The following is a 23,769-nucleotide window of genomic DNA, read 5'->3' on the forward strand; positions in this document are numbered from 1 at the left end:
CCGGGCGGCTGCTGGCTGATATTGTTAGGCTGGGGGGGCTCCCCATAATGTGAGGCTCCCCATCCTGAGAATACCAGCCTTCAGCCTTGTGACTTTACCTTGGCTGGAATCAAAATTAGGGGGGATCGCACACCGTTTTTTAAAATTATTTAGTTATTGTACTGCACGATATAGGCCCGCCCACCAGCGGCTGTGATTGGTTGCAGTGAGACCGTTGTCACGCAGCGTGGGGGCGGGTCTGACTGCAACCAATCATAGGCGCCGGTGGGCGGGGGAAGCAGTAAATGCTAGAGGGAATAATGAGCGGCCGGAATTTTCAAAAGAGGAAAAGCCGCCGGAGCTTTGTGACAACTGTGCAGCGTCGCGCCCGTGATCGGTGAGTATGAGAGAGGGGGTCAGAGGGGGAGAGAGACCAGGAGTGATTTTAAACGATTTCGATCGTTCTGCTGGACATGCTGAGCATGCTCAGTAGAACATGACGGAATTCGTCAGCGGATTCCGACGCTTAGCGCATAGCGGGTGGAATCCGCCACCATAGACAATCATTAGACACCTTGGCGGATTCCAACGGAGGTGCGTTATTTTAACGACCCAAAAAACGCTACATGTAGTGTTACCTTCGCTCGATGCTGCGTCAAAATAATGATGCAGCGTCGTCCAGCGGATGGAACGCAGACACTTGCGTTACAGTGCGTCGTCAATACAAGTCTATGGAGAATAGCGCAGTGTGTTACCGGACTGCGCTATTCTCCATAGCGGCAGATTGCGCTGAACGCAAGTGGGAAAGTAGCCTCCCACCAGCCCAAAACCACAGCACAAAATGTATGAGAAAAGACCTCGCCTCACCTTGTGTAGGTGCTCTGGAGAAAAAAAAGTCAGTAAATTTGAAATAACTCCGGCACACTACTAATTCCCATAAGAATCAAGGAGACATGGTAAATTGAAAAATCTTTTTTCTTTTATTTTGCTCGTGAAAAAGTGAAGAGAGTGCTTTACATGCGTCGGCGGACGCATGTAAAGCACTCTCTTCACTTTTTCACGAGCAAAATAAAAGAAAAAAGATTTTTCAATTTACCATGTCTCCTTGATTCTTATGCAAAACCACAGCACATGCAGTACCAGCAGCAATGTGATCCAGAGGAGCAATCACTACTATCTGTACTCACAAAAGTATCACTGTATTATCTGTTGAGTTGCATGGGACTGCAGGTCACATCTAATACATTATCATCTCAGTGGGAGCCCACCAAAAGCAGGGTGCTGCTGGCAGAGATAGTTGGTCCTGAAAGCCCCAAAGGCACAGCAGAAAGGTGAGACTCTGTCGCTTGTATGACCTTGTGTTCGTGCTGAGAATGTATGATATGCCTTTAGGGCATTACTACTGTGACTGCTGTAGGGGGCCCGGGGAAGAGAGGGGGCCTGGACAGGCCAGGGGTAATTACTTAGCTTTGTTAAGCCCTGGGCAGGCCAGGCCTCCCCTCTTCACCGGGCCCCAGTCACAGCTGCAGCAGAGGGGCTCGGCCGTTTCAGCCAGTGCACACACACACTGCTAAAACAAGGCCAGAAACAAGGCGCATGGAGCAGTGCAGGTCGGCGTGTCATCCCACAGCCCAATGTGACGAGGTCATCACTCTGTGCCTCATCACAGTGCTGTGGGCAACGCGGAGGTGGCGAAGACATGGCATCCGGCGGGGAAAGGTAGGCGCTCGGTGAGCTGAACACCGCCGGGGATGGAGGGCGGAGGCGTCCCTGTTTTGCTTTAGCTGAGGGGTTGGAACCACGGGCCTGCAATGACTTTTTCTGCGCCCCCCCGGGAAGAATCCTGGGGGCTGCAGTGCTCCGGTGCTTACATACAAATGTGGTCGGGACTGTGTGAGCGGGTTTAGCTGTGTGCCTGGAGTCCCCCCTCTGTTGTGTGCCTGTTCTCCAGTGAGGTCAGCCCCCCAATGCTGTGTGCAGACCCCCAATGCTGTGTGAAGTCCCCTAGTGCTGCCTGCAGCCCCCAATGCTGTGTGCAGCCCCCCAAGTGCTGTGTGCAGCCCCCTAGCACTCTGTGCAGGCCCCCCAGTGCTGTGTACATGCCCCCCAGTGCTGTGTGCAGCCCACCCAATGCTGTGTGCAGCCCCTTAGTGCTGTGTGCAGCCTCCAGTCCTGTGTGCAGCCCCCAAGTGCTGTGTGCCGCCCCCCCAGTGCTTTGTCTGTGCAGCCCCCTCCAGTGCTGTTTATCACCACCAGTGTTGTTTTCCCTCCAATGCTGTGTACCACCTCCAGTGCTGTTTGCCCCCCTAGTGATGTCTGTGCCCCCTAGTGATGTCTGTGTACCCCTAGGGATGTTCGTGCCCACCTAGGGATGTCTGTGCTCACCTAGGGATGTATGTGCCTCCCTAGGGATGCCTGTGGCCCCCTAGGGATGTCTATGTACCCCCTAGTGATGTCTCTGCGCCCCCCGAGTGATGTCTGTGTGACCCACCTAGTGATGTCTGTGTATCCCCCTAGTGATGTCTGTGCGCCCCCCTAATGATGTCTGTAATGTCATTTTTTTAGGGAAACACTTCTTTTTCTGGAAAAACTTCAAGGGTGCTAACACTTTTGGCCGTGTGTGTTTGTGTGTGTGTGTGTGTGTGTGTGTGTGTGTGTGTGTGTGTGTGTGTGTGTGTATGTATGTATGTATATACAGTATATGTGTGTGTGTATCTAATATATAACAAAAACGGAGAAACTTCAGCTCTCCCCTCTTCACTCCCAAATCTTACCTCCGGTGCACGGAAACACCCTGACCTGGGTGGGAACACATGAAGAAAGGAAGAAATTCCAGCAACTTCAGGAGAAATATAAACAACATCTGAACATAACCAAGTGGGGGAGATTTTTGGTGGTCACCAATGATCACCATAACCCCTATAAGAGACATAAAGGATACAAAATCCCTGGTAGTGACTCCATATATACAATTGAAGAACCAAAGAGAAGAGTCAGTAACACTACCTTCATGCAAAGAACAATATTTTATTAAACAGTTATATAACAAACACGATTAAAAAGGTTCAAGGTGTGCTGGTAAGGATACAAACAATAGTGGAACATGCACACCATTGCTGGCTATAAGTATATTAGGCAAAGCAGCCTATAGCTGGGACTATGTGTCATAAATAATTTACAAAAATGAGGCACTCAAATGGTTAACCAGAAAAATACATACAGTGCAACAAAGTGCAGAGATGTAATTACTATAGGCAGACAGTCAGTAAGTGATCACTATTGAGTGGAGCAAAACACTCACAAGATAAATGAAAGGAGTGAAAAAACATCACTTTCACTCCTGCCTAACTGGTAACCGAGGGAGGCTTGAAATTACACAAGGTTAGAATGACACATACCCATAGTCGCCAAGTCAGCAAAGGAGGTGCAGTTCCACAGACCCCGACGCGTTTCGCGAGGGCTTCTTCACAATGGGGGTCGCAAAGAATAGTGTCAATCCCAGGGTATAAATACCCACATATCAGCTGTTACAAGTTGCGCGCCATGGCGACGCATATAGCGGCGCATGCGCGGTCAGCCGCAGCGAGTCGCCCGGAAGCTGCGTCAGCACTCCAGTATCTGGGTCCGGGAGGGAAAACCCCTTCAGACGTCACATCCGGCCCATTACCAATAGGAGGCATCTGCAGCAACAAGGCGACGCCGGCCAAGCGCGCATGCGCACAGCGTCACCAGTGATAGGAGATGAATCCCACAGCAGCCATCATGAGAAGGTCGTACCCATAACAGATACAAACCGACGCCATGATGGGAAGGTCAAAACTGGGGAACATATAGTGTCAGCCAAAATCCGAATCCTGGGCACAAATTACATGATTCAGTGCACATATATACAAAGCGAAGTGCAGTACATCATCATGCCTGAAAGTGCATATAACTACAAAAGACAAAATACAAGATACATAATATTGCACTGATAATATGCGTCCAGGTAAGTGGCTGACATTTCAAGATGGTCCCACTGAAAAAATTGTTGTTATTCCATCATCCAAAGAATCATAGGCGGAGTCATATGCAGGGGAAAAGAATCCATTGATGGATAATCACAGCACTAAAAACATTAAAAAACAGAAAATGACACAAAATTAAAAATGTGGAAAGGAGAGACTCTGCATATCCCTAATGAAATAAGTGCTAAAAGAACACCCTAAATTTGGGAAAATGAGATCTTACATATATGTATTAAAGATCTCATTTTCCCAAATTTAGGGTGTTCTTTTAGCACTTATTTCATTAGGGATATGCAGAGTCTCTCCTTCCACATTTTTAATTTTGTGTCATTTTCTGTTTTTTAATGTTTTTAGTGCTGTGATTATTCATCAATGGATTCTTTTCCCCTGCATATGACTCCGCCTATGATTCTTTGGATGATGGAATAACAACAATTTTTTCAGTGGGACCATCTTGAAATGTCAGCCACTTACCTGGACGCATATTATCAGTGCAATATTATGTATCTTGTATTTTGTCTTTTGTAGTTATATGCACTTTCAGGCATGATGATGTACTGCACTTCGCTTTGTATATATGTGCACTGAATCATGTAATTTGTGCCCAGGATTCGGATTTTGGCTGACACTATATGTTCCCCAGTTTTGACCTTCCCATCATGGCGTCGGTTTGTATCTGTTATGGGTACGACCTTCTCATGATGGCTGCTGTGGGATTCATCTCCTATCACTGGTGACGCTGTGCGCATGCGCGCTTGGCCGGCGTCGCCTTGTTGCTGCAGATGCCTCCTATTGGTAATGGGCCGGATGTGACGTCTGAAGGGGTTTTCCCTCCCGGACCCAGATACTGGAGTGCTGACGCAGCTTCCGGGCGACTCGCTGCGGCTGACCGCGCATGCGCCGCTATATGCGTCGCCATGGCGCGCAACTTGTAACAGCTGATATGTGGGTATTTATACCCTGGGATTGACACTATTCTTTGCGACCCCCATTGTGAAGAAGCCCTCGCGAAACGCGTCGGGGTCTGTGGAACTGCACCTCCTTTGCTGACTTGGCGACTATGGGTATGTGTCATTCTAACCTTGTGTAATTTCAAGCCTCCCTCGGTTACCAGTTAGGCAGGAGTGAAAGTGATGTTTTTTCTCTCCTTTCATTTATCTTGTGAGTGTTTTGCTCCACTCAATAGTGATCACTTACTGACTGTCTGCCTATAGTAATTACATCTCTGCACTTTGTTGCACTGTATGTATTTTTCTGGTTAACCATTTGAGTGCCTCATTTTTGTAAATTATTTATGACACATAGTCCCAGCTATAGGCTGCTTTGCCTAATATACTTATAGCCAGCAATGGTGTGCATGTTCCACTATTGTTTGTATCCTTACCAGCACACCTTGAACCTTTTTAATCGTGTTTGTTATATAACTGTTTAATAAAATATTGTTCTTTGCATGAAGGTAGTGTTACTGACTCTTCTCTTTGGTTCTTCAACTTCAGGAGAAAGTAGAATTTTCTTAAAAAACAGTTTCTTTATTGGTAATAAAAATATTAATATTCCATCCAAGCAAGACAAAAATAGAGAGGCAAGACAGAGGAGCTGTTTCCTACGCGTTTCAACCTGAATAGGTCTTAATCATGGAATGCCATGGAATTTTTTGTCTTGCTTGGATGGAATATTAATATTTTTATTACCAATAAAGAAACTGTTTTTTAAGAAAATTCTACTTTCTCCTGAAGTTGCTGGAATTTCTTCCTTTCTTCATATCTAATATATAAAGCTGAATGTGTCGTATGGTCCGGGATTGGCATCTGCACCGTCGCAGTTACAGCCACAAAATTTTGCACACTCACACTTCTGGACCCCGAGAGCGTCATAGGATATTTTTTGAGGAAAAATTTTAACCCCGCGCTTTAGTTATTCACCAAAAAACCTGCCTCCATTAAAGCGAATGGAGCTGGTAGCCACAGTGCAGCCAGAACTTCAGAAGAATGTGCAGCCACGCCCTTAAATGGAATGTTGGCGTGTCAGGGAAAGAGACAGACACAGACAGGGTAAGAAACAGACATAGACAAGGTAAGAGACAGGCACAAAGAGACAGACAAAGACAAAGAGACAGACTGACAGGGAAAGAGACAGACATGGAAAGAGAGGGAAAGAGAGAGACAGGTTAAGAGACAGACACAGACAGGTAAAGAGACAGAGACAGACACAGGGAAACAGACAGACAGGGAAAGAGAGGGAAAGAGACAGACAGGGTAAGAGACAGACAAAGACAGGTAAAGAGACAGGCAAAGAGACAGACACAGGGAAAGAGACAGACATGGAAAGAGAGGGAAAGAGAGAGACAGGTTAAGAGACAGACACAGACAGGTAAAGAGACAGAGACAGACACAGGGAAACAGACAGACAGGGAAAGAGAGGGAAAGAGACAGACAGGGTAAGAGACAGACAAAGACAGGTAAAGAGACAGACAAAGAGACAGACACAGGGAAAGAGGCAGAGGGAAAGATACAGACAGGGAAAGAGAGGGAAAGAGACAGACAGGGAAAGAGACAGGGAAAGTGACAGAGATAGATAGACAGACAGGGAAAGAGATAGATAGACAGACAGGGAAAGAGACAGTCAGAGACAGACAGGGAAAGAGACAGACAGACAAAGAGATAGAGAGAGACAGAGAGATACATACAGAGGGGGAGACAGACATTATAATTACATTTATATCTATTTGCTTTATGGTTTTTGTGTGCAGAATACATTTTTGTTAATACATTCTATTTTGTTAAAAACAGTTATTAACCCGGGCGAAGCCGGGTAGTACAGCTAGTATATATATATATATATATATATATATATATATATATACACATACACACTAGCTAAAATATCCAGAGTTGCCTGGGTTGGTAGCTGACTCTCTGTCTCTCTCTCCCACTGTCCCTCTCTCCCAGCCTCACTCTGTCTGTCTCTCTGTCTGTCTCTTTCCCTGTTTGTCTCTGTCCGTCTGTCTTTTGTGTCTGTCTCTGCCTGTGTGTCTGCCTCTTTCCCTGTCTGCCTCTTTCCCTCTGCCTGTCTGTCTCGCTCCCTGTCTGTCTTACTCCCTGTCGGTCTCACTCCCTGTCTGCCTCTCTCCCTGTCTGCCTCTCTCTTTTTGTCTCTTTCACTGTCTGTCTCTCTCTGTCTCCCTCTGTCTCTATCTTTCTTTCTCTGTCTCCCCTCCGATATCATATTATCTCACACATAAGCTTCTTATACTAAGAATGTCCTTTGTTCCTATAGCAACCAATCACAGTTCCTATTAATGACCTGTAGCTCCCAGCTCCGTTGACTTTAATGGAGGCAGGATCTTTGGTGAAAAGCTAAAGCGTGGGGTTAAATTTTCTCCTCAAACATAGTCTGACGTTTTCTGAGTCACATGAGGCATACATACATACAGCTTTATATATTAGATTATATATATATGCACACACACACATTTTTCCAAGCATGACATCAGGAGTGTGGAAGGTTTGAGGGGTGGAGGCAGAGCTGGGGTGCAACTATGCGGAGTCTCAAGGGGGCCCAGAAATTTTGCCAGTATGGGGTCCTGAAATCCCTAGTGGCAGCCCTGTGTTTTTGCAGTGGTGTAACTAGAGTCCAATGGGCCCCAGTGTGAAATTTGGACCTGACCCCACCACATGCATGTTTTTCACATGTATGGGCCCTTGTAGCGTTCTAACTTCTATCAAGACTTATGAACTGCCTCCCCTCCCCATTCATTATGTAGTAATGTCCCACGTCCTGGTATTTATGCCTATCATCCTGGTGAATATGTCCTCATCCTTGTATATATGTCCCAATGCTGGTATATAAGGTCTTCATCCTGGTATGTATGGTTCACGTTGTCTCCATCCTGGTATATATGCCCCCTTACTGGTATATATGTTCTCATTCTGGGTTACATGGTCCCCAATCCTAGTGGGCATTCATGTCTGTTGGCAATTTTCTGTGGATATTTTTCACATATCATGTGAACATCCTCACCTTGCACCTCAAATATCATAGATCTGAAACTTTCTGATGCTGCAATTGGCAATTTTCTGTGTGGGCAATTTTCCATGTGGGCAATTTTCCACGTGGGCAATTTTCCGTGTGGGCAATTTTCCTGTGGGCATTTTTCCTGTGGGCAATTTATATGTGGGCATTTTTCCTGTGGGCAATTTTCCTGTGGGCATTTTTCTGGTCACCAGTGTTTGGTGCAACGCTATGAGAAACAACTAGGCAGGGAAGGCTGGGGCATGGTGTGGCCTTTTAAAGATGCACAGTGGCACTGTTCGACTGGTTAAAGTGAACAACCACTTATGGCACAATTACACACTCTATGGACTCATGGAGCATCACATCATTCTCTGAACCTGGTAGGGGAACCCTCCGAATTGGGCCTATATTTCCCCTGACAAGCAAAAGTCTAACAATGTTTTGAACTTTTGACTTTCAGGTCCATATCTCACAATCCACTACAGCTTTGAGAGTGAGACTACCTTCATCTTATAGAAAATCATTTTGGCTATCTCAGAATAGCATATGATTAGTTATGCAGATTCTTGTCATGGCACTGCATTATTACTGTTTTGTACCTATAAATCAAATTATTAATTTTTATTATATTGTTAGTATTTTGTAAATCCACCTTTGTCTTTCAACACTGCCTGAATCCTTCTGAATCCTCTCAATCAGATTTAAGTATGCCTCGACCGAAATCTGATCCCAGGTCTTTTCTACATATTGCCAATGTTGGTGCATACAGTTCAGTTCACTTGGGTATGGGTATCAGGCTTGAGCCTGTTCACACTTGTCACTTTCAACCCACATGGGTAATAGCGGAGCAAGTTACTGATCTTGTTTGTATGTTTGTCAATGCTCGTTTGTATGTTATACACCTATGCTTCTGAGCTGCGGGCAATGGCAACGTAGCCTATTTGCACTTAGTACTTTTTAAACCCACATGGGGAATAGTGGTATAATACTGGTATAATAGCACTGTAAACTGCTCATTGCTTTTATGTCTTTTATTATTGCACATAATATTCAAATGTCGCATGTCCACATTCTTGGTGGCGTGCGGGGAATGATGGTGTAATCTACCTGACGGCTTGTATATCTATAACTCCATATAGACTGGTGTTTTGTATACATTTGATGTTTAAGGAAAAATGTATATATAAGGCCCTGTGCGCACTTGCCGTTTTTTGCCGCGGATTTCCTGGGGTTTTGCTGCATGTTTCGCTGCAGAAAATGTTCATAACATCTCTGCAGTGATTCACCAGCAAATCCTATGGGGAAAAAAAATCCTGTGCGCACTAAGCGGAATTTGACAGCTGCATGTTTTGCTGCAGGATTCCCGCAGCAAAAACAATTGCATGTCACTTCTTTTCCGCACGTCGCTGCAGGATTTCACTCCATTGACTCCAATGTAATCATGAAATCCCGCAAGGAATAACGCAGGCAGCAAATTCTGTGCGGTTCACTGCGTTTTCCTGCGTTATTCCCTCCGGTATTTCGCGGTTTACCTGCGGTAATGTACATCGCTGCCTGCGGTTTGCAGGGAAGTGATGTCATTATGACAGGAAGAGAAAGCGGAGCAGAGTAAACACACACACATCACACACATCACAGACATCACAGACACAGACATAGAACACAGACACAGACATATAGAATACACATAGAAAGCAAACGGAAATATAGAAAATAAAACACGTGGGCTCCGACGTATTTTTACCTTCCAGCCGAGGTAAGCACACAGCGGCGGCCCGGTATTCTCAGGCTGGGGAGGGCGAGGGGCAGGGTTATTGTCCCCCGCCTCCCTCCCACCTCTCGCAGCCGAGAATATCAGCCGCAGCTGCCCCGGGACTGTCGCATGCATTATGCTGCAGTACCGGAGTGTCCCCAGCTCTTCTTGTTGCCGTGATGCAGTGGCAATCAAGGTAATGTAAGGAGTTAATGGCGGCGGATCGCCGCCACTAAGTCCAGGCTTGATCATGGCAGCGTCTATGAGACAGCTGACATGATCAACCCGTAAGTAAAGTGAAAAAACACACACCGAAAAATCCTTTATTTTAAATAAAACACAAAAAAGCTCCTGGTTCACCATTTTATTAACCCCCCCCGAAACACACAGCTCCGGCGTAATCCACGTCCTGCGATGCTTGCATCCAGCCGCGACTGACACAGCGCTGAATGCAGCCTCGCAACGAGACAGCAGAGAGGTAACCACAGGGCATTTCCCACGGCCGGTAATGTGAACTCCCATTACCGCTCGGGAGAAATGCAGCGTCTGCTCACAGGGACTCTCTATCTATCCCTCTATCTATTCTTCTATCTGTCTATTTCTCTATCTATCCCTCTATCTATCTATCTATCTATCTCAGAATGAAATGACTTTTTTTTTTTTTTCAATGTGCTTTATTGCATTGAATGCAATAAAGCACATGTACCAACCCACACGCGGCAAAACCGCGGCAATACCGCGAACAATACCACAGTAAAACTGCAGCAAACCGCGGCAAACCGCATGCGGTTTTCGGGTGCGGTTTGCCGCGGTTTTTTACCGCGGGTTCGGAAATCTTTCAATGCCTGCGGAATTTTCTTGAGAAAATTCCATTTTTCAGTGCGTACAGGGCCTAATATGGAATGGTGTGCAATGCATTGATTTCTATTTGAACCCCTTCACTCCCCGGCGACTAAAACACCCTAATGACCGGGCCATTTTTTGCAATTCTGACCAGTGTCACTTTGACAGGTTATAACTCTGGAACGCTTCAACGGATCCTGGCGATTCTGACATTGTTTTTTCGTGACATATTGTACTTCATGATAGTGGTAAATTTAAACCGATATTTTTTGCGTTTGTGAAAATTTTGGAAAATTTGCAAAAATTTCGCAATTTTCAAACTTTGAAAATTTATGCCCATAAATCCGAGAATTATGTTACACAAAATAGTTACTAAATAAAATTTCCCACTTGTCTACTTTACATCAATGCAATTTTCGAAACAAACATTTTTTTTGTTAGGAAGTTAGAAGGGGTCAAAGTTCATCAGCAATTTCTAATTTTTCCAACAAAATTTGCAAAATCATTTATTTAGGGACCACATCAAATTTGAGGTCACTTTCAGAGGCCTAGGTGACAGAAAATACCCAAAAGTGGCTCTATTCTAAAAACTGCACCCCTCACACTGCTCAAAACTACATCCAAGAAGTTTATTAACCCTTTAGGTGTTTCACAGGAACCAAAGCAATATGGAAAGAAAAAATGAAAATTTTACTTTTTAACAGCCATAAAATTTTGCATTTTCACAAGGGAGAAAAGAGAAAATGCACCAATTTATTGTGTAATTTCTCCTGAGTACACTGATACCCCATATGTGGTAAAAATTTATTGTTTGGGCACACGGCAGAGCTCGGAAGGGAAGGCGTACCATTCGAATTTTTGAACGCAAAATTAGCTGCACTCATTAGTGGACGCCATATCGGGTTTGAAGACCCCCTGAGGTGCCTAAACAATGGAACTCCCCCACAAGTGACCCCATTTTGGAAACTAGAGCCCTCAAATAATTTTTCTAGATGTTTGGTGAGCACTTTGAACCCCTGGGGGCTTCACAGAAGTTTATAATGTTGAGCCGTGAAAAGAAAAAACATTTTTTTACCACAAAACTGTTGCATCAACTAGGTAGCTTTTTTTTTCACAAGGGTATCAGGAAAAATGCACCATAAAATTTATTGTGCATTTTTTCCTGAGTACCTCATGTGTAGTAAAAATCAATAGCTTGGGCGCACAGCAGGACTCTGAAGGGAAGGAGTGCCATTCGAATTTTTGAGCTCAAAATTAGCTGGACTCATTAGCAGACGCCATGTCGGGTTTGGAGACCCCTTGAGGTGCCTAAACAATGGAGTTTCCTCACAAGTGACCCCATTTTGGAAACTAGACCTCACAATAGATGTATCTAGATGTTTGGTGAGCACTTTGAACCCCTGGGGGCTTCACATAAGTTTATAATGTTGAGCCATGAAAAGAAAAAAAAAATGTTACCACAAAACTGTTGCTTGAACCAGGTAGCTTTTTTTCCCAAAGGTATCAGGAAAAAATGCACCATAAAACGTATTGTGCAATTTCATCTGAGTATGCAGATACCTCATATGTGGTGGAAAGTAATTGTTTGGGCACACAGCGGGGCTCAAAAGAGAAGGAGCACCATTTGACAGCAAAATTGGTTGGAATCATTAGCTGACGTGATGTTGCATTTGGAGACCCCCTGAGGTGCCTAAACAATGTAGCTCCCCCACAAGTGACCCCATTTTGGAAACTAGACCCCTCAAGGAATATATCTAGATGTTTAGTGAGCCCCAAGGGGCTCCACAGAAGTTAATAATGTTGAGCCATGAATACAATTTTTTTTTTTTTTACCACAAAACTGTTACTTGAAACAGGTAGCTTTTTTTTCACAAGGGTATCAGGAAAAAATGCACCATAAAACGTATCGTGCAATTTTTCTTGAGTACGCAGATACCTCATATGTGGTGGAAAGTAATTGTTTGGGCGCATGGTGGGGCTCAGAAGAGAAGGAGCACCATTTGACAGCAAAATTGGTTGGAATGATTAGCGGACGCCATGTCACATTTGGAGATCCCTTATAGTGCCTAAACAGTGGAGCTCCCCCACAAATGACCCAATTTTGGAACTAGACCCCTCAAGTAATTTATCTAGATGTTTGGTGAGCCCGTTGTACCCCCAGGGGCTCCGCAGAAGTCGATAACGTTGAACCGTGAAAATTATTATTTTTTTTTACCACAAAAGTTTTGCTTCAACCAGGTAACTTTTTTTTTTACAACGGTATCAGGAAAAAATGCACTATAAAACGTGTTGTGCAATTTTTCCTGGGTACGCAGATACCTCATATGTGGTGGAAATCAATTGTTTGGGCGCACAGCAGGGCTTGGAAGAGAAGGAGCACCATTTGACTTTTCAAAAACACAGACACCGTGCATCACTGATCAGCCGCTGCAAGAAGCACTGTTGGATGAGATACAAAAAGCGTCGGGGATACGGAAAAAAAAAGTCACACAGAAAATTGAATAAGGATGCCGATCCGTTATATGCATCCCTGATCAGCGCTCGGCCGCTGCAGGATGCACACACGGATGAGATGTAAAAAAACGACGCAAGATATGGACAAAAAAAAAAGGCCCCCGCCGAAAATTGACCACGGATGCAGATACGTTATCTGCATCACTGATCAGCGCTTGGCGGCACGCACGGACGGATGAGGTGTAAAAACGGAAAGGGGATATAAAAAAAAAAATTTATACTTACAGTACCCAGAAGATTTGCACGAGGATCACTGACCAGAGGAAATGCAGGAGGAATAGAAGGCAGCAAGTTGACAGCTTCTTACAGGAGCAGCAGGCAGGAGTTTGGACAGCTCATCAGAAGACCCAGGGATGGAGGCAGATGTGATCGGGCCAGTGAAGACCTCGGACGACTCGGTGAAGGCAGGTAGGGGACGTCGGAGGGAGAGAAGATGGAGAGGGGGAGGGGGAGACCGGAGAAGCAGAGGCAGGAGAATGGGAGCGGAATAGAGATCGCGGGGGGGGGGGCAGATCAGCAGGGGTCAGGAGCAGGGGCCATCACGGGAGCGAGCAGAGGTGATCATGGGAGCGCGCAGGGGTGATCACGGGAGCGCACATGGACCATCAGGGGGAGCGCAATACTCACGTGGAGCAGGAGCGGCGATCGGGCAGCGGCATCAGCAGCGGCAGCAGCGGCGACGTGCTAGTGTGACACCCTGGTCTAGTCAGGTCTTCCCAGGTAGTCACACACAACACCACACCCCCCTCCCGGTTAGGTGATGTCAGTCAAACTAAAAACCTTATCACCACCCTCCAGGTTTGATGTCCACTCCAGGGGGGGGTGGAGCCAGGCGGTTGGCTCTGCCCACCGAGGAGTTCACAGGTCTGGAGGCGGGAAAACACAGAGTCAGGTTCAAGTTGGGGAAAAGTCTAGTTCTAGAGAAGGTGTAGAGCAGTCAAGTTCACGGGCAGTCTTGTGTCCAGGCCTGCCAAGAGACTACCAGGTGGTTGGGTCGGAGCCCAGTCACCATTGGGAAGGAGGCTGACGGTGGTGGCCACCTGCAAGAGACCGGGAAGATGACCGGTGGAACCGTAAGGGACCGGGACAGGGTAGTGGCCCGCCGGAACCGAACCGGGGAGCCAACTGGATACCGGAGCACCAGGCAGGGTACTCAGACCCAGTACAAAGCCCTGAACCGTCAGGGCCGAGTCGAATCAACTGATTGCGGACTGGACTTAAGGACCTATCCCACACAAGCCCTGTTAGAAGACAACAGCCCAACCATACAGGGTAAAGCCACCGCCAAGGCATAGAGACCCAAAGGGCCAGCGTCTGCGGACAAACGGGCTCCTAGGGTATATACAAGTCGGGGAGCGGACTACTGGTGTCTAGGCATAGGAGTCAAACATTTACACACAGAGGTGCAGGAGAAAGGCGGAAACCACCAACCTATTCTGGGAGAAGCTGCAGCCGCCTGCGGGCCCCGTTCATCACTCCGTTTGGTTTACCAGAGACTCTGGTGTCTTGTGTCATAGTGAGTACACCAGTGCCTTCGGGCCGCGCATCGCACCGCACCGCAACACTTCACCCTGCACCCCGGCCCTCGCCAACCGGGCCCCGGGACCAACACCCCCTACCCACGGAGGGGTCAACACCTAGCTGCGCCATTACACCCCTCCCGGGAGCCCCCATACCTTCACCGCAGCGGTGGTGCCTACGATCACCACAACCCATGGGTGGCGTCACGAACTTACATCCCAAACCAAACCACCGCGGCCTCGGCCGTGGAACTCCTCACCCAAATCCCCACGTGTAGCGCCAACTCCCTTGCAGAGCGACATGACCCCCGGGTCCGTGAGAGGCTCGAGCCACCACCCGCAGTACGAGCACGTATCCGAGCGGCTCGGCGGTCGCAGCCGAGCTCGCGGGGCGGTACAGTAGTACAAGTATCAGCCGGCACACGCTGCAGACATGCTGGGGGAGGGCTTCCCAGACCAACAGAAGCCTGGGGAGGGCGGTCATCTCCAGATCAGACCGTCCCACTGCATGCTGATTGGAGCAATTGCGTGTCATAGCACAATTGCTCCAATCAGTGCTGCAGGGGCTGGGGGGACGCCATGTTTGAGCTCTAGCTATGATCTGCTGCAGCTGCTGCAGCGCCTCATAGCAGGATCTCACAGTATCGCACTGGTTCAGGCATTGTTTTAGCTGAAACCAGTGCAATCAATGTGCTTTGCGGTTCAGATTTGAACAGCCAATCACAACGATCGTCAATAGGGGGTGGCGATGCCACCCCCCCTGGGGTCAAGCAAAGGTCTCCTGCTGTAAGAAACAGCAGGGGACATCATTTGAAAGCTATGCCCACGGCAATGACCACGGCAATCAAATGAATTTTAGGCAGTAAAATTACGTCCCTGGTCGTTAGGTCACGTAAAAATAGGACATAACTTTACTGCCCGCGGTCGTGAAGGGGTTAAAAGAATGTTGTTATAAGACTTTGTGGTGTATGAACTGCATACCAGTCTAATTATAAATTGAAAACAGTAGACAGCTGGGTGGAAATGCTTTAATTACTATTGTTTGTGCCATTGCTAAAGGCTCCGTAATTATCCCTGTATCCGTGTATTTTACCACTGAACGAATAATTGTAAATCCTTCTCGCTTTTAATACATGCACTTTATACTTCAATACAAGTTTTTTTGATTGCACGTTGCAAAATATAATTTGGCATAATGACTCTTTCGTTTTGAATTTAAAGCATGTAATCGAGTCTAATCATAAGGTTGTATAAAATGTGGGTCTGGAGTTATTTGTTAATAAACATTCCCAATGTTGGCGCATACAGTTCAGCTCACTTGGGTATGTATACAGCTTTTTCTTCAACTCCACCCTCATGTGTTTGATTGGGTTGAGGTCTGGTGACTGTGGGGACAAATCCAGCACTTCTTAATTGACATTGAACCATTTCTTTGCTAATCTTGATGTATGCTTTGAGTCATTGTCCTACTGGAACACTATATCGTCCTTTTCATACTAATTGGACTCAAGTGTACAAAGTAACTTGTCTTGTAGGATACTCACATATAGCTCAGCGTTGAGACCTCTATTGATCCTGGTCAATTATGTAACACCTTTGGCTATGAAATAACCCCATAATATCAGGCTTCCACATCCAAACTTGACAGTTCCTTCAATGTCTCGATCCGTTAGCCTTATCTCCCTTGTTTCTTCTAGACTCATTTGCACCCATCAGAGCCTATTCTATTGACCTTCGTCTCATCCCTCCAAATCACCCATTGCTAATCTACTACTGTCCACTTTTTATACTTTTTCCACTCCCGGGCTAATGCTTCTTATGATGGTATTGAAGTTGAGGCTTCTTCACCTTTTTTTTTTGCACCACCATTCCTGACTTGTGTAATTTGCATCACATGATTCTTGCATGGATGTCTATAATCTGACTATTACAAAACATACGATCCGCCTCCACTGTCATGTTTGTCCCACCAGAACGGATAGACCTTGTGATGAGCCGGCTTGTTGACTCCATTATTTTGCCTGGACCACCTCTTGGCTTTTGACTAGATGGACAGACATCATTTCATATTCTTTCACCTGTAACGGCACTCATATGATGCAGTTTGGCAATTTTCTTGGTCGAGAGACTGTTGATGTGTTGGATAACACGGTTTCTCTTTTCTTTGCGGCTCCACAAACTGAATCAGTAATCTTTCACTTTAGAATTAACCTATTGACACACTGAGCTATTAGGGAAAGTAAGAACAGGTTGTAATTTGTAGTATTCAGGATGAAAATATTTTGCACCATCAGGAGCAAAACAGTAACAATGCAGTGACATGACAAGAATCTGTCTAACTAACCATATGCTAAATAGTTGCTAGTCAAATTTATCTATGTAGCCAAGATTGTCTATAAAAGGAAGGCAGTCTCACGCTCAAAGCTGAAGTGGATGGTAAGATATGGAGCCCAAAAGTTCAAAACATTGTTACCCTTTTGCTTATCAGTGCAATCTATGCAATGATCATGAACAAATTCCTGAAACTAACATTCTGAACATATTGCATATTTTTTAATTTTAAACCAGCTACCACTGTATATATTCTTACTTACAGGAGAGCCCATGCTGTGTCCAAATTCATGCGCCAGAGTAATATGAATAAGTCTTGGTGGCAAATATTGTCCGTACTTTTGTATAGTTACTAGTCCAGTGTTTCGCGATTCCTCTTTATCAGGTGCATCTTTAAATTTGGAAAACTTAGAACATATACCTCCACCATTCCCTGAGTAAAATATAATGCATATAAGGTATTTCAGATGAGACAATTACAAATTTTTATTTTTTTTTACATTTTTTTTGTGTTTTTTTCATATTTCTTAAGAATGAAAGTATTTAACCACTTGAGGATTGAGGATTTTTTTTTTTGGTTGGATCAGCTATATGTGGACTTTTTTTCTGCAGGATAAATAAAACAGCGCTTAGCACCATGGGCACATAGCCTTTTTTTTCAGCACAAAAAAGCATGTCTTGGCAGGAAAAGAGCTGCTGAAAAAATGTGCTTTTTTTCATACGTTTTTGTTTTTTCATGCTTGTTTTCATGCTTTTTCACATGCTTTATTTCATGCTTTTTTAAGCTTTTTTTTTGTCATGGTGACCATGGGGGTTCAGACGCTGTGCCCCCGCAGACGACGCCGGGTCTCCAGCTAATGTTACAGCCGGGACCTGGCTCTTTCTGCTCAGAATGGTGCTTATGCTGCTCCTGGTCAATTTAACCCCCTGAACACTGCAATCAGTGCGATTGCAGCAATCAGAACGCAGGGAGAGGGATCATGGGGGCCCGATCGCTGCCATAGTACGGATCGCCTCATAGACCAGAGCACCTACATCACTGGACTTCCCTCCAGCAAAGTCCCACGGTAAAGACCGCGAGGTCTAGGTGCAGGGAAACCCGGTGACCTCACAAGGTGAATCGCGTTCGTGCTGGTGGATCTGCAGGAGACCCCGGTGATCCACCAGAATGAATGCGATTCACCTTGTGACGTCACTTAGGTTACCTACGGTCACACATGAACACCCAGCTGTGACCGTCACTAACCTGGGTGATGTCACCGCTGATCAAGACTCACTCTCTACCTGCTGCTACAGCATTTGGTCATGTTTCATGGGACTTCGTGTGGATTACGTTGGACCTTCAGGGGTATTTTAAAGTTAATAAAGTCGTAAACGGTGTTTCTTTTACTTTTATTTCAAAAAAGGATTTTATTCGGTGTTTATGTTTACTTTAACTTACAGATTAGTGATGGGGGGTGTCATAGATGCCTGCTATCACTAATCTAGAACTTAGTGGCAGCTGTGGGCTGTTATTAACCTTTCATGTTACCTCGATTGCCACCGCACCAAGGCAATCGGGAAGAGTCGGGTAAAGTGCCGGGCTTGTAACAATCCTGGGTGGCTGCAGATTGCAAATCTTAGCGTGGGGGGTGGCCTAATAACCATAGGACTCCACAGGCTGAGAATACCAGCCCCCAATTGTCGGGCTTTATCATGGATGGGTATCAAAATTAGGGGGGACCGCATTTTGTTTTTTAAAATTATTTCTTTAAATAAAAAAAAAGCCGCATGTGGTTCCCCTTATTTTGATACACAGCCAAGATAATCACATGGCTGGGGGATGCAGCCTGTAGCCAGCTTTATCTGTGCTGGTATCAATACAAGGGGAACCCTATGCCACTTGTTTTATTTATTTATTTTATATCACGCCATAGACCCTGAGGCAGCACCAGTATTTTGAACCAATCAACAGACGCTGTCTAGTGGCGGGGGTTTGACTGTAGCCAATCAGATACGCCAGTGGGCAGGGAAACCAGTGAATATTCATTAGAAACAACTGTCGAGCCCGGAAGTAATGCTGCAGCCGCGGGGTCTCTGTAAGTATGTACTGCCTTAACCGTTTTTGCTTCCTTTTTTTTTTTACAGTGGCCGATCACAGCCATGCTAATACTTGACATGACTGGGCAGGGAGAGGATGTTTTTTTCCATCCAATCATTTACTTATCCTTGCAAAGATCTCTTGCAATAAATGATCAGATGACCGATCCTGATCTGGTCAAAAATCGTAGAATTTTTTCAGATCTTTGCCTATTAGGATCGCTCATCTCTATTGCAGGGAACCCCAGTGATGTTATAAAGCACAAAAAAACGCACAAAAAAAAGCTATAGGGGCATTACACATGCGTTTTTCCTGCGTTTTTCACTGACTCATTTGAAGTCAATTGGGGAAAAAAAGCAGGAAAAAACGCTAAAACAATTGACATGTTGCTTCTTTTTTCAGCAACAAAAAAAGCAAGGGAAAAAAAAGCAACATGGGCACAGCAAGTCATGATTCTCATAGACTTTGCTGGGATGATTTTTACTTGCTTTTATTGGTTATAACAAGCAAGGAAAAATGCTAGAAAAAATGCAAAAAACCACCCTGTGGGCACAAGGCCTTGTGCATTTTAACTGTGATATTTTACTCACTAGGATGGTGCTCAGCAACAATATTATAGACAGTCCAATAGTATTAAACTGAAATAAATGATTGAAATACCATTACATTATTTAGATATAGCAGCTATAGTATTAATTAAAATGTAAATTTTAATAAATACACCTATATAAGTGCATCAATAGTGATACAGGCCACTGCAGCAATTCCCTCCATCCCGACATGCTTCTTCTGAGTGTGCACTTATATAGGTATGTTGTTCATTTATTTTTGTAAAGGAATTATTAAGCAGTGAGCATGGTTAGGTATACGGTGAACTGGCAGGTATTTTCATCACAGAAGGTTGCCATCTAGGGGATGTTTTGCATATTGGCTCTGTCAAATATATATATATATATATATATATATATATATATATATATATATATATATACTAATATAGAGGTGCATCTCAATAAATTAGAATATTATCAAATAGTTGATCTATTTCAGTAATTTAATACAAAAAGGGAAACATATATTATATAACAAACAAACAAACAAAGTGATCTATTCAAGTGTTTATTTCTGTTTATCTTGATGAGTATGGCTTACAGCCAATGAAAACCCAAAAATCATTATCTCAGAAAATTAGAATAATTACTACAAAAAACCTGCAAAGGCTTCCTAAGCATTTAAAATGGTCCCTTAGTCTGGTTCAGTAGGCTACACAATCATGGGGAAGACTGCTGACTTAACACATGTCCAGAAGGCAGTCATTGTCACACTCCACAAGGAGGGTAAGCCACAAAAAGTCATTTCTAAAGAAACTGGCTGTTCACAGAGTGCTGTATCCAAGCATATTAATGCGAGGTTGAGTGGAAGGAATAAGTGTGGTAGAAAAAGGTGCACAAGCAACTGGTATAATCGCAGTATTCTAAGAAAATTCCCAAGGAGTGGACTGCTGCTGGAGTCAGTGCTTCAAGAGCCACCACACACAGACGTATCCAGAACATGGGCTACAACTGTCGCATTCCTTGTGTTAAGCGACTCATGACCAATAGATAACGCCAGAAGCGTCTTACCAAGGTCAAGGAGAAAAAGAACTGGACTATTGCTCAGTGGTCCAAGGTGTTGTTTTCAGATGAAAGTAAATTCTGCATTTCATTTGGAAATCAAGGTCCCAGAGTCTGGAGGAAGAGTGGAGAGGCCACAATCCAAGCTACTTGAGGTCTAGTGTGAAGTTTCCACAATCAGTGATTGGGGAGCCATGTCCCACTGTTGGTGTGGGTTCGCTATGTGTTATCAAGACCAAAGACAGCGAAGCCGTCTACCAGGAAATTTTAGAGCACTTCATGCTTCCCTGTGCCGATAAGCTTTTTGCAGACAGAAATTTCATTTTCCAGCTGGACTTGGCACCTGACCTGTCCACACTGCCAAAAGTACCAATACCTGGCTTAATAACCACAGTATCACTGTGCTTGACTGGCCAGCAAATTCGCCTGACCTAAACCCCATAGAGAATCTATGGGGTATTGCCAAGAGGAAGATGAGAGACACCAGACCCAACAATGCAGACGAGCTGAAAGCTGCTATCAAAGTGTAACACCCCGGGGCTCGGCCGGCTGCCGAGCCGCTCGGATTCATGCTCATCGGTGGGTGGCTCGAGCTCTTCCACGGACCCGGGGCGTCACGTCACTCTGAAAGGGGATTGGGATTGGCGCTACACGTAGGGATTTCGGTGGGGAGTTCCACGGCCGGGGCCGCGGTGGTTTGTAGGAGATTTAAGTTTCTGACGCCACCCACGGGTTGTGGTGAATGGATGGACACCACCGCTGTCATTGACTAGGCTCCCGGGGATGGTGTTGCGCAGCTTGGTGTTGACCCCCTCCGTGGGTAGGGGGATGATGGTCCCGGGGGCCCGAAGGAGGTGCTGAGGCGAGGGGATGGGTTCGTGCTGGGTGCTGGTGCAGTGCGGCGTGGTGCGCGGCCCGAAGGAACTGGTGTACTCACTATGATTCAACACACTGGAGTCTCTGATAAACCAAACGGGATGATGAACGGTGCCCGCAGCCGGCTGCAGCTTCCCCTTAACAGGTTGGTGGTTTCCGCCTTTCTCCTGCACCTCTTTAGTGTAGACGTTATGACTCCTATGCCTAAGCAACGGTAGTCCGCTCCCCGGCTTGCTGTGTGTCGGGAGAGCCCTGTTTGCCCGCAGACGCTGGCCCCTTGGTTATCTATGCCTTGGTGGAGGCTTTACCCTAATGGTTGGGCTGTTGTCTTCAGTCCCGTCTTGTGTGGGAAAAGTCCTAAAGTCCAGCCCTCAATCAGTTGATTCGACTTAGCCTAGTGGTTTCTGGGCCTCGTACTGGGTCTGAGTACCCCTCTTGGTGCTCCGGTTTCCAAATTGGTTCCCCGGTTCGATACCGGCGGGCCACCGCCCGACCCCGGTCCCTACGGTTCCACTGGCTGTAATCCCAGGTCCTGCAGGCAGCCACCACCGTCTGCCTCTTTGCCAGTGGTGCATGGGCTCCAACCCAGACACCAAGTGTACTATTTGGCAGGCCTGGGCACAGGTCTGCCCTTGAACTTGACTCTCCTCACTCTCTGTCAAGACTACTCTCTCAACTCACTGTTTTCCCGCCTCCGGGCCTGTGAACTCCTCAGTGGGTGGAGCCAACCTCCTGGCTCTGCCCCCCTGGTGTGGACATAAAATCCGGAGGGTGGTGACAAAGGTATGTAGGTTGGCTGATGTCACCTTTCTAAGGGGAGGGTGTGTGTGTGTGCATGGAACTACCTGGGACGACCTAACTAGTCCAGGGCGTCACAAAAACAACCTGGGCCTCCATAACACCTCAGCAGTGCCACAGGCTGATCACCTCCATGCCACACCGCATTAATACAGTAATTCATGCAAAAGGAGCCTCAACCAAGTATTGAGTGCATTTACTGTACAGACTGTTCAGTAGGCCAATATTTCTGAGTTAAAAATATTTTTTTTCTAATGTTAGCTAATTTTCTGAGTTAATGACGTCTGGATTTTCACTGGCTGTAAGCCAGAATCATCAATAATAACAGAATAAAACACTTGAAATAGATCACTCTGTGTGTAATGACTCTATATAATATACGTTTCCCTTTTTGTATTGGATTACAGAAATAAATTAACCTTTTGATAATATTCAAATTTATTGAGATGCACTTGTATATGTTTATAATTGTTACCCACCAATTATTATGTAGCAGATATTATTTTATATATTATCTATCTATTGGTGGAGTTTGCATTCGAACTATTGTATTTGCAAAATATTTCGGGTGTATATATATATATATATATATATATATGTATATAAGTCGGAAATCCAGGTGGCAGTAAAAAAAATTTCTTCCAACTAATGGCATATGGTACATGCAAGACACACACAGAGACGGACTATGCGTTTTGGCGGTACTATCCGCCCTGCTCACGGTCCAAGCCAAAACTGATGTTTCAGTGTGAAAGGGCATCTATATAAGCAGCTGATCCCATAGAAACTATGGTAACACAGGTGCATATAATACGTATTTAATCAAAGCCCCTGCTACAAACACATATAGTTCCAACACAAATTGAAAGGCTATAAGCTTGAGTGAATACATAGCCTGTCAAAGAAAATACACACAAAACAAGTGCAAAAATACAGTAAAAAAAAAAAAATAATATATATATATATATACATATATATATATATATATATATATATATATATATATACATATTTAGTAAAAATGCATAAAAATGCATGTAAAATCTGAAATATGAGATGTAATATAACGCATTCCATATGCATGTAATTAAAAAAAAATGGCATACAATACATTATACAGTTGTATTAAAAAAGATAATGGAAACCCATAAATGCATGCATTAATACATAGAACATGCATTATCGGACCTAATAGGAAGAACAGACAATAGGGGCATGATACCAGTATATATAATAATAGACCTATATAGATATTAATAATAGTCTATATCAGCAGAAAGTAAAAAATAGAAAATAGTGAGAGAGGAAAAAAAGAGTGACGGTTGCAAAATGTAACAACAAACGATAAGTAAACAATTAGTACTGAGTAGCAAGGTCCATTTTACTATTAAAACCTTATGGAGTTCTGGTTTCCACTGTTCACATCCACTTGCTCTCTCTA

The 23,769-nt window shown here is 45.0% G+C and overlaps 1 protein-coding gene across 2 annotated transcripts in view; it reads right to left on the minus strand.

The window, feature by feature from the left end:
- The window catches only part of LOC142293815 (disintegrin and metalloproteinase domain-containing protein 10-like), a 405,039-nt gene that overhangs the window by 145,481 nt on the left and 235,789 nt on the right, over positions 1 to 23,769 (minus strand). For both annotated transcript variants that reach the window (XM_075337844.1, XM_075337843.1), the window contains exon 9: positions 17,225 to 17,394. In XM_075337844.1, coding sequence (XP_075193959.1) covers positions 17,225 to 17,394 — 170 coding nt within the window. The remainder of the gene's footprint in view (positions 1 to 17,224; positions 17,395 to 23,769) is intronic.

This window comes from Anomaloglossus baeobatrachus, chromosome 1, assembly GCF_048569485.1.
Source record: "Anomaloglossus baeobatrachus isolate aAnoBae1 chromosome 1, aAnoBae1.hap1, whole genome shotgun sequence".
Lineage (NCBI taxonomy): Eukaryota > Metazoa > Chordata > Amphibia > Anura > Aromobatidae > Anomaloglossus > Anomaloglossus baeobatrachus.